Raw genomic sequence first — 21,650 nt, forward strand, 5'->3', positions numbered from 1 at the left:
CAGACACACTGCCCTCATGTAGGGAGGACATACCACAGATACACTGCCCTCATGTAGGTAGGACATACTGCAGACACACTGCCCCCCTCATGTAGGGAGGACATACTACAGACACACTCCCTCATGCACCCAGACACACCCCCTCATGTAGGGAGGACATACTGACACACTGCACCCCCTCAGGAAGGGAGGACATACCACAGACACACCCCCTCATGTAGGGAGGACACTACAGACACACTGCCCTCATGTAGGGAGGACATACTACAGACACTGCCCTCATGTAGGGAGGACATACCACAGATACACTGCCCTCATGTAGGTAGGACATACTACAGACACACTGCCCCCCTCATGTAGGTAGGACATACTACAGATACACTGCCCTCATAGGGAGGACATACTACAGATACACTGCCCTCATGTAGGTAGGACACTACAGACACACTGCACCCCCTCAGGTAGGAGGACACACTACAGACACACTGCACCCCTCAGTTAGGGAGGACACACTACAGACACACTGCACCCCCTCAGGAAGGAAGGACATACTACAGACACACTGCACCCCTCATGTAGGGAGGACATACTACAGATACACTGCACCCCCTCAGGTAGGGAGGACATACCACAGACACACTGCACCCCCTCATGTAGGGAGGACATACTACAGACACACTGCCCCCCTCATGTAGGGAGGACATACTACAGACACACTGCACCCCCCTCAGGTAGGGAGGACATACTCATGTAGGGAGGACATACTACAGACACACTGCACCCCCAGGAAGGAAGGACAGACACACTGCACCCCTCATGTAGGGAGGACATACTACAGACACACTGCACCCCTCATGTAGGAAGGACATACTACAGACACACTGCACCCCCTCATGTAGGGAGGACATACTACAGACACACTGGACCCCCAGGAAGGAAGGACATACTACAGACACACTGCACCCCCTCAGGTAGGGAGGACACACTACAGACACACTGCACCCCCTCAGTTAGGGAGGACACTGCACCTCACCCCCTCAGGGAGGACATACTACAGACACACTGCACCCCCTCATGTAGGGAGGACATACTACAGACACACTGTACCCCCTCAGGAAGGAAGGACATACTACAGACACACTGCACCCCCTCATGTAGGGAGGACATACTACAGACACACTGCTCCCCCTCAGGTAGGAGGACATACTACAGACACACTGCACCCCTCAGGTAGGAAGGACATACTACAGACACACTGCACCCCCTCATGTAGGGAGGACATACTACAGACACACTGCACCCCCTCATGTAGGGAGGACATACTACAGACACACTGCACCCCCTCATGTAGGGAGGACATACTACAGACACACTGCACCCCCCTCAGGTAGGGAGGACATACTACAGATACACTGCCCTCATGTAGGGAGGACATACTACAGACACACTGCACCCCCAGGAAGGAAGGACATACTACAGACACACTGCACCCCTCATGTAGGGAGGACATACTACAGACACACTGCACCCCCTCAGGTAGGAAGGACATACTACAGACACACTGCACCCCCTCATGTAGGAGGACATACTACAGACACACTGGACCCCCAGGAAGGAAGGACATACTACAGACACACTGCCCCCTCAGGTAGGGAGGACACACTACAGACACACTGCACCCCCTCAGTTAGGGAGGACATACTACAGACACACTGCACCCCTCAGGAAGGAGGACATACTACAGACACACTGCACCCCCCCTCATGTAGGGAGGACATACTACAGACACACTGCACCCCCTCAGGAAGGAAGGACATACTACAGACACACTGCACCCCCCTCATGGTAGGGAGGACATACTACAGACACACTGCTCCCCTCAGGTAGGAGGACATACTACAGACACACTGCACCCCTCAGGTAGGAAGGACATACTACAGACACACTGCACCCCCTCAGGTAGGGAGGACATACTACAGACAGACTGCACCCCCTCATGTAGGGAGGACATAATACAGACACACTGCACCCCCCCAGGAAGGAAGGACATACTACAGACACACTGCACCCCCTCAGGTAGGGAGGACACACTACAGACACACTGCACCCCCTCAGTTAGGAGGACACACTACAGACACACTGCACCCCTCAGGAAGGAAGGACATACTGCAGACACACTGCACCCCCTCATGTAGGGAGGACATACTACAGACACACTGCACCCCCTCAGGAAGGAAGGACATACTACAGACACACTGCACCCCCTCATGTAGGGAGGACATAGTACAGACACACTGCTCCCCCTCAGGTAGGGAGGACATACTACAGACACACTGCACCCCCTCAGGTAGGAAGGACATACTACAGACACACTGCACCCCCTCATGTAGGGAGGACATACTACAGACACACCTCCCTCATGTAGGGAGGACATACCACAGACACACCCCCTCATGTAGGGAGGACATACCACAGACACACCCCCCTCATGTAGGGAGGACATACTACAGACACACTGCACCCCCTCAGGAAGGGAGGACATACCACAGACACACCCCCCTCATGTAGGGAGGACATACTACAGACACACTGCCCTCATGTAGGGAGGACATACTACAGACACACTGCCCTCATGTAGGGAGGACATACTACAGATACACTGCCCTCATGTAGGGAGGACATACTACAGACACACTGCACCCCCTCATGTAGGGAGGACATACCACAGATACACTGCCCTCATGTAGGTAGGACATACTACAGACACACTGCACCCCCCTCATGTAGGTAGGACATACTACAGATACACTGCCCTCATGTAGGGAGGACATACTACAGATACACTGCCCTCATGTAGGTAGGACGTACTACAGACACACTGCAACCCCCTCATGTAGGTAAGACATACTACAGACACACTGCCCTCATGTAGGGAGGACATACTACAGACACACTGCCCTCATGTAGGTAGGACATACTACAGATACACTGCCCTCATGTAGGGAGGACATACTACAGAAACACTGCACCCCCCTCATGTAGGTAGGACATACTACAGATACACTGCCCTCATGTAGGGAGGACATACTACAGACACACTGCCCTCATGTAGGTAGGACATACTACAGATACACTGCCCTCATGTAGGGAGGACATACTACAGACACACTGCATCCCCTCATGTAGGGAGGACATACTACAGACACACTGCCCTCATGTAGGGAGGACATACTACAGACACACTGCCCTCAGGTAGGGGGGACATACTACAGACACACTGCACCCCCTCAGGTAGGTAGTACATACTACAGATACACTGCACCCCCTCATGTAGGGAGGACATACTACAGACACACTGCACCCCCTCAGGTAGGGAGGACACACTACAGACACACTGCACCCCTCAGTTAGGGAGGACACACTACAGACACACTGCACCCCCTCAGGAAGGAAGGACATACTACAGACACACTGCACCCCCTCATGTAGGGAGGACATACTACAGATACACTGCACCCCCTCAGGTAGGGAGGACATACCACAGACACACTGCACCCCCTCATGTAGGGAGGACATACTACAGACACACTGCACCCCCTCATGTAGGGAGGACATACTACAGACACACTGCACCCCCCTCAGGTAGGGAGGACATACTACAGATACACTGCCCTCATGTAGGGAGGACATACTACAGACACACTGCACCCCCCCAGGAAGGAAGGACATACTACAGACACACTGCACCCCCTCATGTAGGGAGGACATACTACAGACACACTGCCCCCTCAGGTAGGGAGGACATACTGACACACTGCCCCTCAGGTAGGAGGACATACTACAGACACACTGCACCCCCAGGAAGGAAGGACATACTACAGACACACTGCACCCCTCAGGGGAGGACACACTACAGACACACTGCACCCCTCAGTTAGGGAGGACACACTACAGACACACTGCACCCCCTCAGGAAGGAAGGACACACTACAGACACTGCACCCCCTCATGTAGGGAGGACATACTACAGACACACTGCACCCCCTCAGGAAGGAAGGACATACTACAGACACACTGCACCCCCTCATGTAGGGAGGACATACTACAGACACACTGCTCCCCCTCAGGTAGGGAGGACATACTACAGACACACTGCACCCCTCAGGTAGGAAGGACATACTACAGACACACTGCACCCCCTCAGGTAGGGAGGACATAGGACTGCACCCCTCATGGACATACTACAGACACACTGCACCCCCTCAGGTAGGGAGGACATACTACAGACACTGCACCCCCTCACTGCACCCCCTCATGTAGGGAGGACATACTACAGACACACTGCATCCCCTCATGTAGGGAGGACATACCACAGACACACTGCCCTCATGTAGGGAGGACATACCACAGACACACTGCACCCCCTCATGTAGGGAGGACATACTACAGACACACTGCACCCCTCATGTAGGGAGGACATGACACACTGCCCTCATGTAGGGAGGAGACACACTGCATCCCCTCAGGGGAAGACATACTACAGATACACTGCACCCCCTCAGGTAGGGAGGACATACCACAGGCACCCCCTCATGTGGGGAGGACATACTACAGACACACTGCACCCCTGGAAGGAGGACATACTACAGACACACTGCACCCCCTCAGGTAGGGAGGACATACTACAGACACTGCCCTCATGTAGGAGGACATACTACAGACACACTGCACCCCCAGGAAGGAAGGACATACTACAGACACACTGCACCCCCTCATGTAGGGAGGACATACTACAGACACACTGCACCCCCTCAGGTAGGGAAGGACATACTACAGACACACTGCACCCCTCAGGTAGGGAAGACATACTACCAGACAGACTGCACCCCCTCATGTAGGGAGGACATACTACAGACACACTGCACCCCAGGAAGGAAGGACATACTACAGACACACTGCACCCCCTCAGGTAGGGAGGACACACTACAGACACACTGCACCCCCTCAGTTAGGGAGGACACACTACAGACACACTGCACCCCTCAGGAAGGAAGGACATACTACAGACACACTGCACCCCTCATGTAGGGAGGACATACTACAGACACACTGCACCCCCTCAGGAAGGAAGGACATAGGCACCCCCTCATGTAGGAGGACATACTACAGACACACTGCTCCCCCTCATGTAGGGAGGACATACTACAGACACACTGCACCCCTCAGGTAGGAAGGACATACTACAGACACACTGCACCCCTCAGGTAGGGAGGACATAGTACAGACAGACTGCCCCCCTCATGTAGGGAGGACACACTGCACCCCCTCATGTAGGAGGACATACTACAGACACACTGCCCCCCAGGAAGGAAGGACATACTACAGACACACTGCACCCCTCAGGTAGGGAGGACACACTACAGACACACTGCACCCCCTCAGGAAGGAAGGACATACTACAGACACACTGCACCCCCTCAGGTAGGAAGGACATACTACAGACACACTGCACCCCCTCATGTAGGGAGGACATACTACAGACACACTGCTCCCCCTCAGGTAGGAGGACTGCCACTGCACCCCCTCAGGTAGGAAGGACATACTCAGACACACTGCACCCCCTCAGGAGGACATACTACAGACAGACTGCACCCCCTCATGTAGGGAGGACATACTACAGACACACTGCACCCCTCATGTAGGGAGGACATACTACAGACACACTGCACCCCCAGGAAGGAAGGACATACTACAGACACACTGCACCCCTCAGGTAGGAGGACACACTGCCCTGCACCCCTCAGTTAGGGAGGACACACTACAGACACACTGCACCCCTCAGGAAGGAAGGACATACTACAGACACACTGCACCCCCCCTCATGTAGGAGGACATACTACAGACACACTGCACCCCCTCAGGAAGGAAGGACATACTACAGACACACTGCACCCCCTCATGTAGGGAGGACATACTACAGACACACTGCACCCCCTCAGGTAGGGGAGGACATACTACAGACACACTGCACCCTCAGGTAGGAGGACATACTACAGACACACTGCACACCCTCAGGAAGGAAGGACATACTACAGACACACTGCCCCTCATGTAGGAGGACATACTACAGACACACTGCACCCCCTGATGTAGGGAGGACATACTACAGACACACTGCATACCAGATACACTGCCCTCATGTAGGGAGGACCTCAGACACACTGTAGGAGGAAGGACATACTACAGACACACTGCACCCCTCATGTAGGGAGGACATACTACACACTGACCCCTCAGGTAGGAAGGACATACTACAGACACACTGCACCCCCTCAGGTAGGGAGGACATACTACAGACAGACTGCACCCCTCATGTAGGAGGACATACTACAGACACACTGCACCCCCAGGAAGGAAGGACATACTACAGACACACTGCACCCCCAGGAAGGAAGGACATACTACAGACACACTGCACCCCCTCAGGTAGGGAGGACACACTACAGACACACTGCACCCCCTCAGTTAGGGAGGACACACTACAGACACACTGCACCCCTCAGGAAGGAAGGACATACTACAGACACACTGCACCCCTCATGTAGGAGGACATACTACAGACACACTGCACCCCCAGGAAGGAAGGACATACTACAGACACACTGCACCCCCTGCACCACCTCCCCCTCAGGTAGGGAGGACATACTACAGACACACTGCACCCCCTCAGGTAGGAAGGACATACTACAGACACACTGCACCCCCTCAGGTAGGGAGGACATACTACAGACAGACTGCACCCCCTCATGTAGGGAGGACATACTACAGACACACTGCACCCCCTCATGTAGGGAGGACATACTACAGACACACTGCACCCCCCCAGGAAGGAAGGACATACTACAGACACACTGCACCCCCTCAGGTAGGGAGGACACACTACAGACACACTGCACCCCCTCAGTTAGGGAGGACACACTACAGACACACTGCACCCCCTCAGGAAGGAAGGACATACTACAGACACACTGCACCCCCTCATGTAGGGAGGACATACTACAGACACACTGCACCCCCTCAGGAAGGAAGGACATACTACAGACACACTGCACCCCCTCATGTAGGGAGGACATACTACAGACACACTGCTCCCCCTCAGGTAGGGAGGACATACTACAGACACACTGCACCCCCTCAGGTAGGAAGGACATACTACAGACACACTGCACCCCCTCAGGTAGGGAGGACATACTACAGACAGACTGCACCCCCTCATGTAGGGAGGACATACTACAGACACACTGCTCCCCCTCAGGTAGGGAGGACATACTACAGATACACTGCACCCCCCTCAGGTAGGGAGGACATACTACAGACACACTGCCCTCATGTAGGGAGGACATACCACAGACACACTGCATCCCCTCATGTAGGGAGGACATACCACAGACACACTGCCCTCATGTAGGGAGGACATACCACAGACACACTGCACCCCCTCATGTAGGGAGGACATACTACAGACACACTGCATCCCCTCATGTAGGGAGGACATACCACAGACACACTGCCCTCATGTAGGGAGGACATACCACAGACACACTGCATCCCCTCATGTAGGGAGGACATACCACAGACACACTGCACCCCCTCATGTAGGGAGGACATACCACAGACACACTGCATCCCCTCATGTAGGGAGGACATACCACAGACACACTGCCCTCATGTAGGGAGGACATACCACAGACACACTGCATCCCCTCATGTAGGGAGGACATACCACAGACACACTGCATCCCCTCATGTAGGGAGGACATACCACAGACACACTGCACCCCCTCATGTAGGGAGGACATACCACAGACACACTGCATCCCCTCATGTAGGGAGGACATACCACAGACACACTGCCCTCATGTAGGGAGGACATACTACAGACACACTGCATCCCCTCATGTAGGGAGGACATACCACAGACACACTGCCCTCATGTAGGGAGGACATACCACAGACACACTGCATCCCCTCATGTAGGGAGGACATACTACAGATACACTGCACCCCCCTCAGGTAGGGAGGACATACTACAGACACACTGCATCCCCTCATGTAGGGAGGACATACCACAGACACACTGCCCTCATGTAGGGAGGACATACCACAGACACACTGCACCCCCTCATGTAGGGAGGACATACTACAGACACACTGCTCCCCTCAGGTAGGACATACTACAGACACACTGCACCCCTCAGGTAGGAAGGACATACTACAGACACACTGCCCCCTCAGGTAGGGAGGACATACTACAGACAGACTGCACCCCCTCATGTAGGGAGGACATACTACAGACACACTGCACCCCCTCATGTAGGGAGGACATACTACAGACACACTGCACCCCCAGGAAGGAAGGACATACTACAGACACACTGCACCCCTCAGGTAGGGAGGACACACTACAGACACACTGCACCCCTCAGTTAGGGAGGACACACTACAGACACACTGCACCCCCTCAGGAAGGAAGGACATACTACAGACACACTGCACCCCTCATGTAGGGAGGACACCCCCTCAGGAAGGAAGGACATACTACAGACACACTGCACCCCCTCATGTAGGGAGGACATACTACAGACACACTGCACCCCCTCAGGTAGGGAGGACATACTACAGACACACTGCACCCCTCAGGTAGGGAGGACATACTGACACACTGCACACCCTCAGGAAGGAAGGACATACTACAGACACACTGCACCCCCTCACCCATACTCACTGCACCCCCTGATGTAGGGAGGACATACTACAGACACACTGCACCCCCTCAGGTAGGGAGGACATACTACAGATACACTGCCCTCATGTAGGGAGGACATACTACAGACACACTGCACCCCCAGGAAGGAAGGACATACTACAGACACACTGCACCCCTGTAGGGAGGGACATGTGCACCCCTCAGGTAGGAAGGACATACTACAGACACACTGCACCCCCAGGAAGGGAGGACATACTACAGACAGACTGCACCCCCTCATGTAGGGAGGACATAATACAGACACTGCACCCCCAGGAAGGAAGGACATACTACAGACACACTGCTCAGGTAGGGAGGACACAGACACACTGCACCCCTCAGTTAGGGAGGACACACTACAGACACACTGCACCCCTCAGGAAGGAAGGACATACTACAGACACACTGCACCCCCTCATGTAGGGAGGACATACTACAGACACACTGCACCCCCTCAGGAAGGAAGGACATACTACAGACACACTGCACCCCTCATGTAGGGAGGACATACTACAGATACACTGCACCCCTCAGGTAGGGAGGACATACTACAGACACACTGCCCTCAGGTAGGAAGGACATACTGCAGACACACTGCACCCCTCAGGTAGGAGGACATACTACAGACAGACTGCACCCCCTCATGTAGGGAGGACATACTACAGACACACTGCACCCCCTCATGTAGGGAGGACATACTACAGACACACTGCACCCCCCCAGGAAGGAAGGACATACTACAGACACACTGCACCCCCTCAGGTAGGGAGGACACACTACAGACACACTGCACCCCCTCAGTTAGTGAGGACACACTACAGACACACTGCACCCCCTCAGGAAGGAAGGACATACTACAGACACACTGCACCCCCTCATGTAGGGAGGACATACTACAGACACACTGCACCCCTGACACACTGCACCCCCCTGTAGGGAGGACATACTACAGACACACTGCCCCCTCAGGTAGGGAGGACACTGCACCCCCTCAGGTAGGAAGGACTACAGACACACTGCACCCCCTCAGGTAGGGAGGACATACTACAGACAGACTGCACCCCTCATGACAGACACACTGAGGACATACTACAGACACACTGCACCCCCAGGAAGGAAGGACATACTACAGACACACTGCACCCCCTCAGGTAGGAGGACACACTACAGACACACTGCACCCCTCAGTTAGGGACACTACAGACACACTGCACCCCCTCAGGAAGGAAGGACATACTACAGACACACTGCACCCCTCATGTAGGGAGGACATACTACAGACACACTGCACCCCTCAGGAAGGAAGGACATACTACAGACACACTGCACCCCCTCATGTAGGGAGGACATACTACAGACACACTGCACCCCCTCAGGTAGGAAGGACATACTACAGACACACTGCACCCCCTCAGGAAGGAAGGACATACTACAGACACACTGCACCCCCTCATGTAGGGAGGACATACTACAGACACACTGCACCCCCTCAGGAGGGAGGACATACTACAGACACACTGCCCCCTCATGTAGGGAGGACATACTACAGACACACTGCATCCCCCTCATGTAGGAGGACATACTACAGACACACACTGCACCCCCTCAGGGGAGGACATAGGAAGGACATGCCCTCACATACCACAGACACACTGCACCCCTCAGGTAGGGAGGACATACTACAGACACACTGCACCCCTCATGTAGGGAGGACATACTACAGACACACTGCATCCCCTCATGTAGGAGGACATACTACAGACACACTGCCCTCATGTAGGAGGACATACCACAGACACACTGCATCCCCTCATGTAGGGAGGACACACACTGACACACTGCACCCCTCATGTAGGGAGGACATACCACAGACACACTGCATCCCCTCATGTAGGGAGGACATACCACAGACACACTGCACCTCATGTAGGAGGACATACTACAGACACACACTGCATCCCCTCATGTAGGGAGGACATACTGACACCCCCTCATGTAGGGAGGACATACACACTGCACAGACACACTGCACCCCCTCAGGTAGGAGGACATCCCCTCACTACAGACACACTGCACCCCCTCATGTAGGAGGACATACCACAGACACACTGCACCCCCATCAGGAAGGTAGGGAGGACAGACACACTGCATCCCTCATGTAGGGAGGACATACACTGCACCCCCTCATGTAGGGAGGACATACTACAGACACACTGCACCCCCTCATGTAGGGAGGACATACTACAGATACACTGCACCCCCTCAGGTAGGGAGGACATACTACAGACACACTGCCCTCGTGTAGGAGGACATACCACAGACACACTGCCCTCATGTAGGGAGGACATACTACAGACACACTGCACCCCCTCATGTAGGGAGGACATACTACAGACACACTGCACCCCCTCATGTAGGGAGGACATACTACAGACACACTGCACCCCTCATGTAGGGAGGACATACTACAGACACACTGCACCCCTCAGGTAGGGAGGACATACTACAGACACACTGCACCCCTCAGGTAGGAAGGACATACTACAGACACACTGCACCCCCTCAGGTAGGGAGGACATACTACAGACACACTGCACCCCCTCATGTAGGGAGGACATACTACAGACACACTGCACCCCCTCATGTAGGGAGGACATACTACAGACACACTGCACCCCCCCAGGAAGGACTACAGACACACTGCACCCCCTCAGGTAGGGAGGACATACTACAGACACACTGCACCCCCTCAGTTAGGAGGACACACTACAGACACACTGCACCCCCTCAGGAAGGAAGGACATACTACAGACACACTGCACCCCCTCATGTAGGGAGGACATACTACAGACACACTGCACCCCCTCAGGAAGGAAGGACATACTACAGACACACTGCACCCCCTCATGTAGGGAGGACATACTACAGACACACTGCACCCCCTCAGGTAGGGAGGACATACTACAGACACACTGCACCCCCTCAGGTAGGAAGGACTCATGCACCCCCTCAGGTAGGGAGGACATACTACAGACAGACTGCACCCCCTCATGTAGGGAGGACATACTACAGACACACTGCACCCCCCTCAGGTAGGGAGGACATACTGCCAGATACACTGCACCCCTCATGTAGGGAGGACATACCACAGACACACTGCCCTCAGGGGAGGACATACCACAGACACACTGCACCCCTCATGTAGGGAGGACATACTACAGACACACTGCACCCCCTCATGTAGGAGGACATACCACAGACACACTGCCCTCATGTAGGAGGACATACCACAGACACACTGCACCCCTCATGTAGGGAGGACATACCACAGACACACTGCACCCCTCATGTAGGGAGGACATACCACAGACACACTGCACCCCTCATGTAGGGAGGACATACCACAGACACACTGCACCCCCTCATGTCCCCTCAGGGAGGACATACTACAGACACACTGCACCCCTCATGTAGGGAGGACATACCACAGACACACTGCACCCCCTCATGTAGGGAGGACATACCACAGACACACTGCATCCCCTCATGTAGGGAGGACATACTACAGACACACTGCACCCCCCTCAGGTAGGGAGGACATACTACAGACACACTGCATCCCCTCATGTAGGGAGGACATACCACAGACACACTGCCCTCATGTAGGGAGGACATACCACAGACACACTGCATCCCCTCATGTAGGGAGGACATACTACAGATACACTGCACCCCCCTCAGGTAGGGAGGACATACTACAGACACACTGCATCCCCTCATGTAGGGAGGACATACCACAGACACACTGCCCTCATGTAGGGAGGACATACTACAGACACACTGCACCCCCTCATGTAGGGAGGACATACTACAGACACACTGCACCCCCTCATGTAGGGAGGACATACTACAGACACACTGCACCCCCTCATGTAGGGAGGACATACCACAGACACACTGCCCTCATGTAGGGAGGACATACCACAGACACACTGCCCTCATGTAGGGAGGACATACTACAGACACACTGCATCCCCTCATGTAGGGAGGACATACTACAGATACACTGCACCCCCCTCAGGTAGGGAGGACATACTACAGACACACTGCCCTCGTGTAGGGAGGACATACCACAGACACACTGCCCTCATGTAGGGAGGACATACCACAGACACACTGCATCCCCTCATGTAGGGAGGACATACCACAGACACACTGCACCCCCTCATGTAGGGAGGACATACCACAGACACACTGCATCCCCTCATGTAGGGAGGACATACCACAGACACACTGCATCCCCTCATGTAGGGAGGACATACTACAGACACACTGCGCCCCCTCAGGTAGGTAGGTCACACTACGGGGAGGTTCCCATAATGTCCTTCTCCCATAGTGGTGAAAACAGACTGGTTGTGCAGTATTGTTTCTTTGGTGATTTGGGGTCAGTTTAGTTTGTTAGGATCCCCATTAGCTGTTCCTCATGCAGTGGCTTCTCTTTCTGGAGTTCACTTTCCCTTATAACTGAAAGAGCAGAAAAATGTCACCTTTGCCATTTAGATTTACCCTCTCTGAGTCAGCTGCAAACACTGTATTTTGGGAAGCACTCCTCTTACTAACTCTCCATCCCTTTCTACCTCTCTTTCTCTCTCTCTCGTGCTCTCCCTCTGTCTAATCCTCCATCTCTCCTCCCTCTCTGCCTCTCTCTCACTCCCTCTGTCTAATCCTCCATCTCTCTCCCTCTCTCCCTCTCTCTCACTCCCTCTGTCTAATCCTCCATCTCTCTCCCTCTCTCTCACTCCCTCTGTCTAATCCTCCATCTCTCTCCCTCTCTCCCTCTCTCTCACTCCTCTGTCTAATCCTCCATCTCTCTCCCTCTCCCTCTCTCCCACTCCCTCTGTCTAATCCTCCATCTCTCTCCCTCTCTCCCTCTCTCCCTCTCTCCTCTCTCTCCCCTCTGTCTAATCCTCCATCTCTCTCCCTCTCTGCCTCTCTCTCACTCCCTCTGTCTAATCCTCCATCTCTCTCCCTCTCCCTCTCTCTCACTCCCTCTGTCTAATCCTCCATCTCTCTCCCTCTCTCTCTCCCTCCCTAATCCTCCATCTCTCTCCCTCTCTCCCTCTCTCTCACTCCCTCTGTCTAATCCTCCATCTCTCTCCCTCTCCCTCTCTCCCACTCCCTCTGTCTAATCCTCCATCTCTCTCCTCTCTCCCTCTCTCTCTCTCTCTCTCTCTCTCTCACTCCCTCTGTCTAATCCTCCATCTCTCTCCCTCTCTCCCTCTCCCTCTCTCCCTCTCTCTCACTCCCTCTGTCTAATCCTCCATCTCTCTCCCTCTCTCCTCTCTCTCCTCCCTCTGTCTAATCCTCCATCTCTCTCCCTCTCCCTCTCTCTCCTCCCTCTGTCTAATCCTCCATCTCTCTCCCTCTCTCCCTCTCTCTCACTCCCTCTGTCTAATCCTCCATCTCTCTCCCACTCCCTCTGTCTAATCCTCCGTCTCTCTCTCTCTCTCTCACTCCCTCTGTCTAATCCTCCATCTCTCTCCCTCTCTCCCTCTCTCTCACTCCCTCTGTCAATCCTCCATCTCTCTCCCTCTCTCCCTCTTCCTCTCTCTCACTCCCTCTGTCTAATCCTCCATCTCTCTCCCTCTCCCTCTCTCCCACTCCCTCTGTCTAATCCTCCATCTCTCTCCCTCTCTCTCACTCCCTCTGTCTAATCCTCCATCTCTCTCCCTCTCTCCCTCTCTCTCACTCCCTCTGTCTAATCCTCTCTCTCTCCCTCTCCTCTTTCCCACCCCTCTGTCTAATCCTCCATCTCTCTCTCTCTCCCTCTCCCTCTCTCCTCTCTCTCACTCCCTCTGTCTAATCCTCCATCTCTCTCCCTCTCTCCCTCTCTCTCTCTCTCTCTCTCTACCTCTCCCTCTCTCTCCCATCACTCCCTCTCTCTAACCCTCCATCTCTCTCCCTCCCTTTCTTTCCTATCTCAATCTCTCTCTCTCCCTCCCTCTCTCTCTCTCTCTACCTCTCCCTCTCTCCCATCACTCCCTCTCTCTAACCCTGTCTCTCTCCCTCCCTTTCTTTCCCTATCTCAATCTCTCTCTCTCCATCGCTCTCTCTCTCTCTCTCTCCATCCCTCCTTCTCTCTCTCCCTTCGTCTCTCTCGCTCGATCCCTCTCCTGCTCTCTCTGTTTCTCTTTCTACAGGGTGATCAGTCGAGCCCCAGGTCTGAAGCTGGTAGTGGAGACTCTAATAACGTCTCTGAAACCTATAGGAAACATTGTCCTTATCTGCTGTGCTTTCTTCATCATATTTGGTATCCTGGGGGTGCAGGTAGGGGCTGTTATCTTTGGAGTACTTGTCTCTCCATCTTTCTTGCTCTGTCTTTTTTTCTATCTCTGTTTTCCTTGTTCCTTCCTGTCTTTCTCCTTCAACATATACCCTGTCTTTCTCCTTCAACATATACCCTGTCTTTCTCCTTCAACATATACCCTCTTTCTCCTCCAACATATACCCTGTCTTTCTCCTCCAACATATACCATCTTTCTCCTCCAACATATACCCTCTTTCTCCATCAACATATACCCTGTCTTTCTCCTCCAATATATACCCTGTCTTTCTTCTCCAATATATACCCTGTCTTTCTTCTCCAATATATACCCTGTCTTTCTTCTCCAATATATACCCTGTCTTTCTTCTCCAATATATACCCTGTCTTTCTTCTCCAATATATACCCTGTCTTTCTTCTCCAATATATACCCTGTCTTTCTCCTCCAATATATACCCTGTCTTTCTCCTCCAACATATACCCTGTCTTTCTTCTCCAATATATACCCTGTCTTTCTCCTCCAATATATACCCTGTCTTTCTCCTCCAACATATACCCTGTCTTTCTCCTCCAACATATACCCTGTCTTTCTTCTCCAATATATACCCTGTCTTTCTTCTCCAATATATACCCTGTCTTTCTCCTCCAATATATACCCTGTCTTTCTCCTCCAATATATACCCTGTCTTTCTCCTCCAATATATACCCTGTCTTTCTTCTCCTATATATACCCTCTTTCTCCTCCAACATATACCCTGTCTTTCTTTCCAACATATACCATCTTTGTCCTCCAACATATACCCTCTTTCTTTCTCTTTCTCCAACATATACCCTGTCTTTCTCCTCCAACATATACCCTTTCCCTCTCTTTCTCCATCAACATATACCATCTTTCTCCTCCAACATATACCCTGTCTTTCTCCTCCAACATATACCCTCTTTCTCCATCAACATATACCCTCTTTCTCCTCCAACATATACCCTGTCTTTCTTCTCCAATATATACCCTGTCTTTCTTCTCCAATATATACCCTGTCTTTCTTCTCCAATATATACCCTGTCTTTCTTCTCCAATATATACCCTTTCTTTCTCCTCCAACATATACCCTCTTTCTCCATCAACATATACCCTGTCTTTCTCCTCCAACATATACCCTGTCTTTCTCCTCCAACATATACCCTGTCGTTCTCCTCCAATATATACCCTGTCTTTCTCCTCCAATATATACCCTGTCTTTCTTCTCCAATATATACCCTGTCTTTCTCCTCCAACATATACCCTGTCTTTCTCCTCCAACATATACCCTGTCTTTCTCCTCCAATATATACCCTGTCTTTCTCCTCCAATATATACCCTGTCTTTCTCCTCCAACATATACCCTGTCTTTCTCCTCCAACATATACCCTGTCTTTCTCCTCAACATATACCCTGTCTTTCTCCTCCAACATATACCCTGTCTTTCTCCTCCAACATATACCCTGTCTTTCTCCTCCAACATATACCCTGTCTTTCTCCTCCAACATATACCCTGTCTTTCTCCTCCAACATATACCCTGTCTTTCTCCTCCAATATATACCCTGTCTTTCTCCTCAACATATACCCTGTCTTTCTCTTGTAATATATACCCTGTCTTTCTCCTCCAACATATACCCTGTCTTTCTCCTCCAACATATACCCTGTCTTTCTCCTCAATATATACCCTGTCTTTCTCCTCCAACATATACCCTGTCTTTCTCCTTCAACATATACCCTGTCTTTCTCCTCCAACATATACCCTGTCTTTCTCCTCCAATATATACCCTGTCTTTCTCCATCAATATTACCCTGTCTTTCTCCTCCAACATATACCCTGTCTTTCTCCTAATAATGACAACAGTATACTTCCTCTTTCTCCTCCAACAAATGCCCTCTTTCTCCTCAACATATGCCCTGTCTTTCTCCTCCAACTATCCATCTTTCTCCTCCAACATATACCCTCTTTCTCCATCTGGGACATAATGACCTCCATTTTTCTCCTCAACATATACCCTGTCTTTCTTCATCAATATAGACCCTGTCTTTCTTCTCCAATATAACCCTGTCATTCTTCTCCAATATGGACCCTGTCTTTCTTGTATCCCTGAACTGAATATAAGTTCTTCTACCCTGTTTGGCTCCCCTCCAATATACATCTTTCTTCTCCAACATGATGGACTGTCTGCAGGACCAACTAAATACCCTGTTTCTCCAAACTGATGGACATCTTCCTCCAACATATACCCTTCTTTCTCCTGGGACATATACCCTGTCTTTCTCCTCAACATATACCCTGTCTTTCTGTCCAACTGATGGACATGGTGAATGGACCAGTATGAAATACTGAACTGATTTCTTCTGAATGGACCCTGTGAAATACTGAACTGATGGACATGTCTGAATGGACCAGTATGAAATACTGAACTGATGGACATGGTGATATGGACCAGTATTTCTTCTGAACATGATGGACATGGTTTCTGGACCAACATAAATACTGAACTGATGGACATGTCTTTCTCCTCCAATGGACCAGTCTTTCTCCTCCAACATATACCCTGGTGAATGGACCAGTATGAAATACTGAACTGATGGACATGGTGAATGGACCAGTCTTTCTACTGAACATATGGACCCTGTCTTTCTGGACCAATATGAAATACTGAACTGATGGACATGGTCCAGTATGAAATACTGAACTGATGGACATGTGAATGGACCAGTAACAAATACCCTGAACTGATGGACATGGTGAATGGACCAGTATGAAATACTGAACTGATGGACATGGTGAATGGACCAGTCTTTCTCCTAACTGAACTGATGGACATGTTTTCTGGACCTCCAACATGATACCCTGTCTTTCTCCTTAAACATGGTGAATGTCTTTCCCAGTCAACAAATACTGAACTGATGGACATGGTGAATGGACCAGTATGAAATACTGAACATATGGACATGCTGAATGGACCAATGAAATACCCTGAACTGATGGACATGGTGAATGGACCAGTATGAAATACTGAACTGATGGAACATATGAATGGACCATCAACAATACTGTTTTTGATCCAACATGGTTTTGTCTTTCTTATCCAATATATACCCTGTCTTTCTTCTGAATGGACCAGTCTTTCTTCTGAACAATGGATATGTCTTTCTTCTCCAATATATGAACTGTCTTTCTTCTGGACCAATATATACCCCTTCTTTCTCCTGGACATATGGACCCTGTCTTTCTGGCTTCAAATGGACCATGTCTTTCTTCTCCAATGTACCACTGTCTGTAGGGTTCTCCAACATATACCTGTCTTTCTCCTCCAACATATTTCCTGTCTTTCTCCTCCAATATATATTATTTCTTTCTCTCCAATGTATACCCTGTCTTTCTTCTCAATATATACCCTGTATTTCTTCTCCAATATATACCCTGTCTTTCTCCTCCAACATATACCCTCTGGCTTCTCCCTGGTTGGGTCAACATCATGTACCCTGGCCTTCTCCTCCAACATATACCCTGTCTAATTCTCATCCAATCTATCCCTGTCTTTCTCTAATATGTATTATTTTTCTCAGTTGTGTTGGCTGTCTTTCTCTCCAAGCATACTCACCCTGTCTTTCCCTCTCAATATATACCCCTTCGACTCCTCCAACATATACCCTGTCTTTCTCCTCCTATATACCCTGTCTTTCTTCTCCAATATATCCCCTGTCTTTCTTCTCCAATATATACCCCCTCCCACCTTCTCCAATCCCCCTACCCTGTCTTTCTCCTCCAATATATCCCTGTCTTTCTCCTCCAATGATATACCCTGTCTTTCTCCTCCAATATATACCCCATGTCTTTCTTCTCCTCCCTCTATATACCCTCTTTCTCCTCCAACATGATCCCATCTTTCTAGCCTCCAGGACATGGATACCCTCTTTCTCCATCAACATATACCCTGTCTTTCTTCTTCTGAATATATACCCTAACAGAGACCATCTTCTCCAAAACATATAGTGGAAGAGGCCTCCAAGATATAGGGTCTTTCTTCTCCAATATATACCCTGTCTTTCTTCTCCAATATATACCCTGTCTTTCTCCTCCAATATATACCCTTTCTTTCTCCTAGTGCATATACCCTGTCTTTCTCCATCAACATATACCCTGTCTTTCTCCTCCAAGATATAGGGAGAGTCTTTCTTCTCCAGAAAGGGAGGATGAGAGGGAGAAATATACCCTGTCTTTCTCCTCCAACATATAGAGGGGAATATATACCCTGTCTTTCTTCCAATATATAGGGAGAAAGGGAATATATACCCTGTCTTTCTTCTCCAAATATATACCTGTCTTTCTTCTCCAAGGGATGAGGGATAGGGAGTCTTTCTCCTCCAACATATAGGGAGGGAGGAGGGTCAACATATACCCTGTCTTTCTTCTCAATATATACCCTGTCTTTCTTCTCCAATATATTCCCTGTCTTTCTTCTCAAGATATACCCTGAGAAAGGGAGGAGGGAATATATAGGGTGAGAGGGAAAGGGATATACCCTGTCTTTCTTCTCCAAGGGAGGGATAGAGGGTCTTTCTCCTTCAACAGATACCCTGGGATCTCCAATATATACCCTGTCTTTCTTCTCCAAAGGGATTTCTCCTCCAATATAACCCTGAACATATACCCTGTCTTTCTCCTCAACATATTGTGTCTTTGTTTATCCAACATATACCCTGTCTTTCTTCTCCAACATATACCCTGTCTTTCTCCTCCAACATATATACCTCTTTCTCCTCCAACATATACCCTGTCTTTCTCCTCCATTACAGGAATGCTTTTTTGACATATACCTATTACCTCTTTCTCCTCCAACATATAAGATCCTCCAACATATGCCAGCTTTCTCAGCTCCCAATCCGCCTGTCTTTCTCCTCCAACATATACCCTGTCTTTCCTCCAACATATACCTTTTCTCTGTCCAACGTCATATACCCTGTTCTCTGGAACATATACCAGCTTTCTCTCCAACTATACCCCCTTCTTTCTCCATCAACATATACCCTGTCTTTCTCCTCCAACATATACCCTGTCTTTCTTCTCAATATATACCCTGTCTTTCTCTCCAATATATACCCTGTCTTTCTTCTCCAATATATACCCTGTCTTTCTTCTCCAATATATACCCTGTCTTTCTCCTCCAACATATACCCTGTCTTTCTCCTCCAACATATACCCTGTCTTTCTTCTCCAATATATACCCTGTCTTTCTTCTCCAATATATACCCTGTCTTTCTTCTCCAATATATACCCTGTCTTTCTCCTCCAATATATACCCTGTCTTTCTCCTCCAACATATACCCTGTCTTTCTCCTCCAATATATACCCTGTCTTTCTTCTCCAATATATACCCTGTCTTTCTCCTCCAACATATACCCTGTCTTTCTTCTCCAATATATACCCTGTCTTTCTCCCTCCAATATATCCCTGTCTTTCTCCTCCAATATATACCCTGTCTTTCTCCTCCAATATATACCTGTCTTTCTTCTCCAATATATACCCTCCTTTCTTCTCCAATATACCACCCTGTCTTTCTTCTCCAATATATACCCTGTCTTTCTCCTCCAATATATACCCTGTCTTTCTTCTCCCCCCTATATACCCTGTCTTTCATCTCCAATATATACCCTGTCTTTCTTCTCCCATATACCCTGTCTTTCTCCTCCAATATATACCCTGTCTTTCTCCTCCAACATATACCCTGTCTTTCTCCTCCAATATATACCCTGTCTTTCTCCTTCTACATATACCCTTTCTTTCTTCTCCAATATATACCCTGTCTTTCTCCTCCAACATATACCCTGTCTTTCTCCTCCAACATATACCCTGTCTTTCTGTGTCTCTGTTTCCTCCCTTCCTCCCACAGTTGTCTGTCCCTCGGTCTCTGTCCCTTCTCTCTCTTTATCAGTCTTTGCCACCTGTCTTCCTCTATCTCTCTCTCAATTCCCTAAATCATTCTTGACCATCTATGTAATGACCTCCATATTATTCCATCAAGTGTGTCTATCCTGTGATAATGACATGAAAGAAACCACTTGTATGGTAACAACAAGACATCTGAAGTGTCTCTGTCCATTGTTCCCATTGTTCCCTGACAGCTGTTCAAAGGGAAGTTCTTCTACTGCTTTGGCCCCGACGTCAAGAACATCACCAACAAGTCTGACTGTCTGCAGGCCAACTACAAATGGGTTCATCACAAGTACAACTTTGACAACCTGGGACAGGTAAGGATTTCTCCCAGTATTCATTTTAGACGAGGTGTCAAACTGATGGACATGGTGAATGGACCAGTATGAAATACTGAACTGATGGACATGGTGAATGGACCAGTATGAAATACTGAACTGATGGACATGGTGAATGGACCAGTATGAAATACTGAACTGATGGACATGGTGAATGGACCAGTATGAAATACTGAACTGATGGACATGGTGAATGGACCAGTATGAAATGAACTGATGGACATG

At 50.2% G+C, this 21,650-nt stretch overlaps 1 protein-coding gene across 1 annotated transcript in view; it reads left to right on the top strand.

The window, feature by feature from the left end:
* LOC115125466 (voltage-dependent T-type calcium channel subunit alpha-1I-like) overlaps positions 1-21,650 on the top strand; it is a gene marked incomplete at its 5' end in the record, with an annotated part of 168,195 nt that overhangs the window by 104,762 nt on the left and 41,783 nt on the right. Inside the window, 2 exon segments of the mRNA XM_065010953.1 lie at positions 15,007-15,133; positions 21,279-21,404. Coding sequence (XP_064867025.1) covers positions 15,007-15,133; positions 21,279-21,404 — 253 coding nt within the window.

The sequence above is a fragment of the Oncorhynchus nerka genome, linkage group LG26 (assembly GCF_034236695.1).
Source record: "Oncorhynchus nerka isolate Pitt River linkage group LG26, Oner_Uvic_2.0, whole genome shotgun sequence".
NCBI classification, from domain to species: Eukaryota; Metazoa; Chordata; class Actinopteri; order Salmoniformes; family Salmonidae; genus Oncorhynchus; species Oncorhynchus nerka.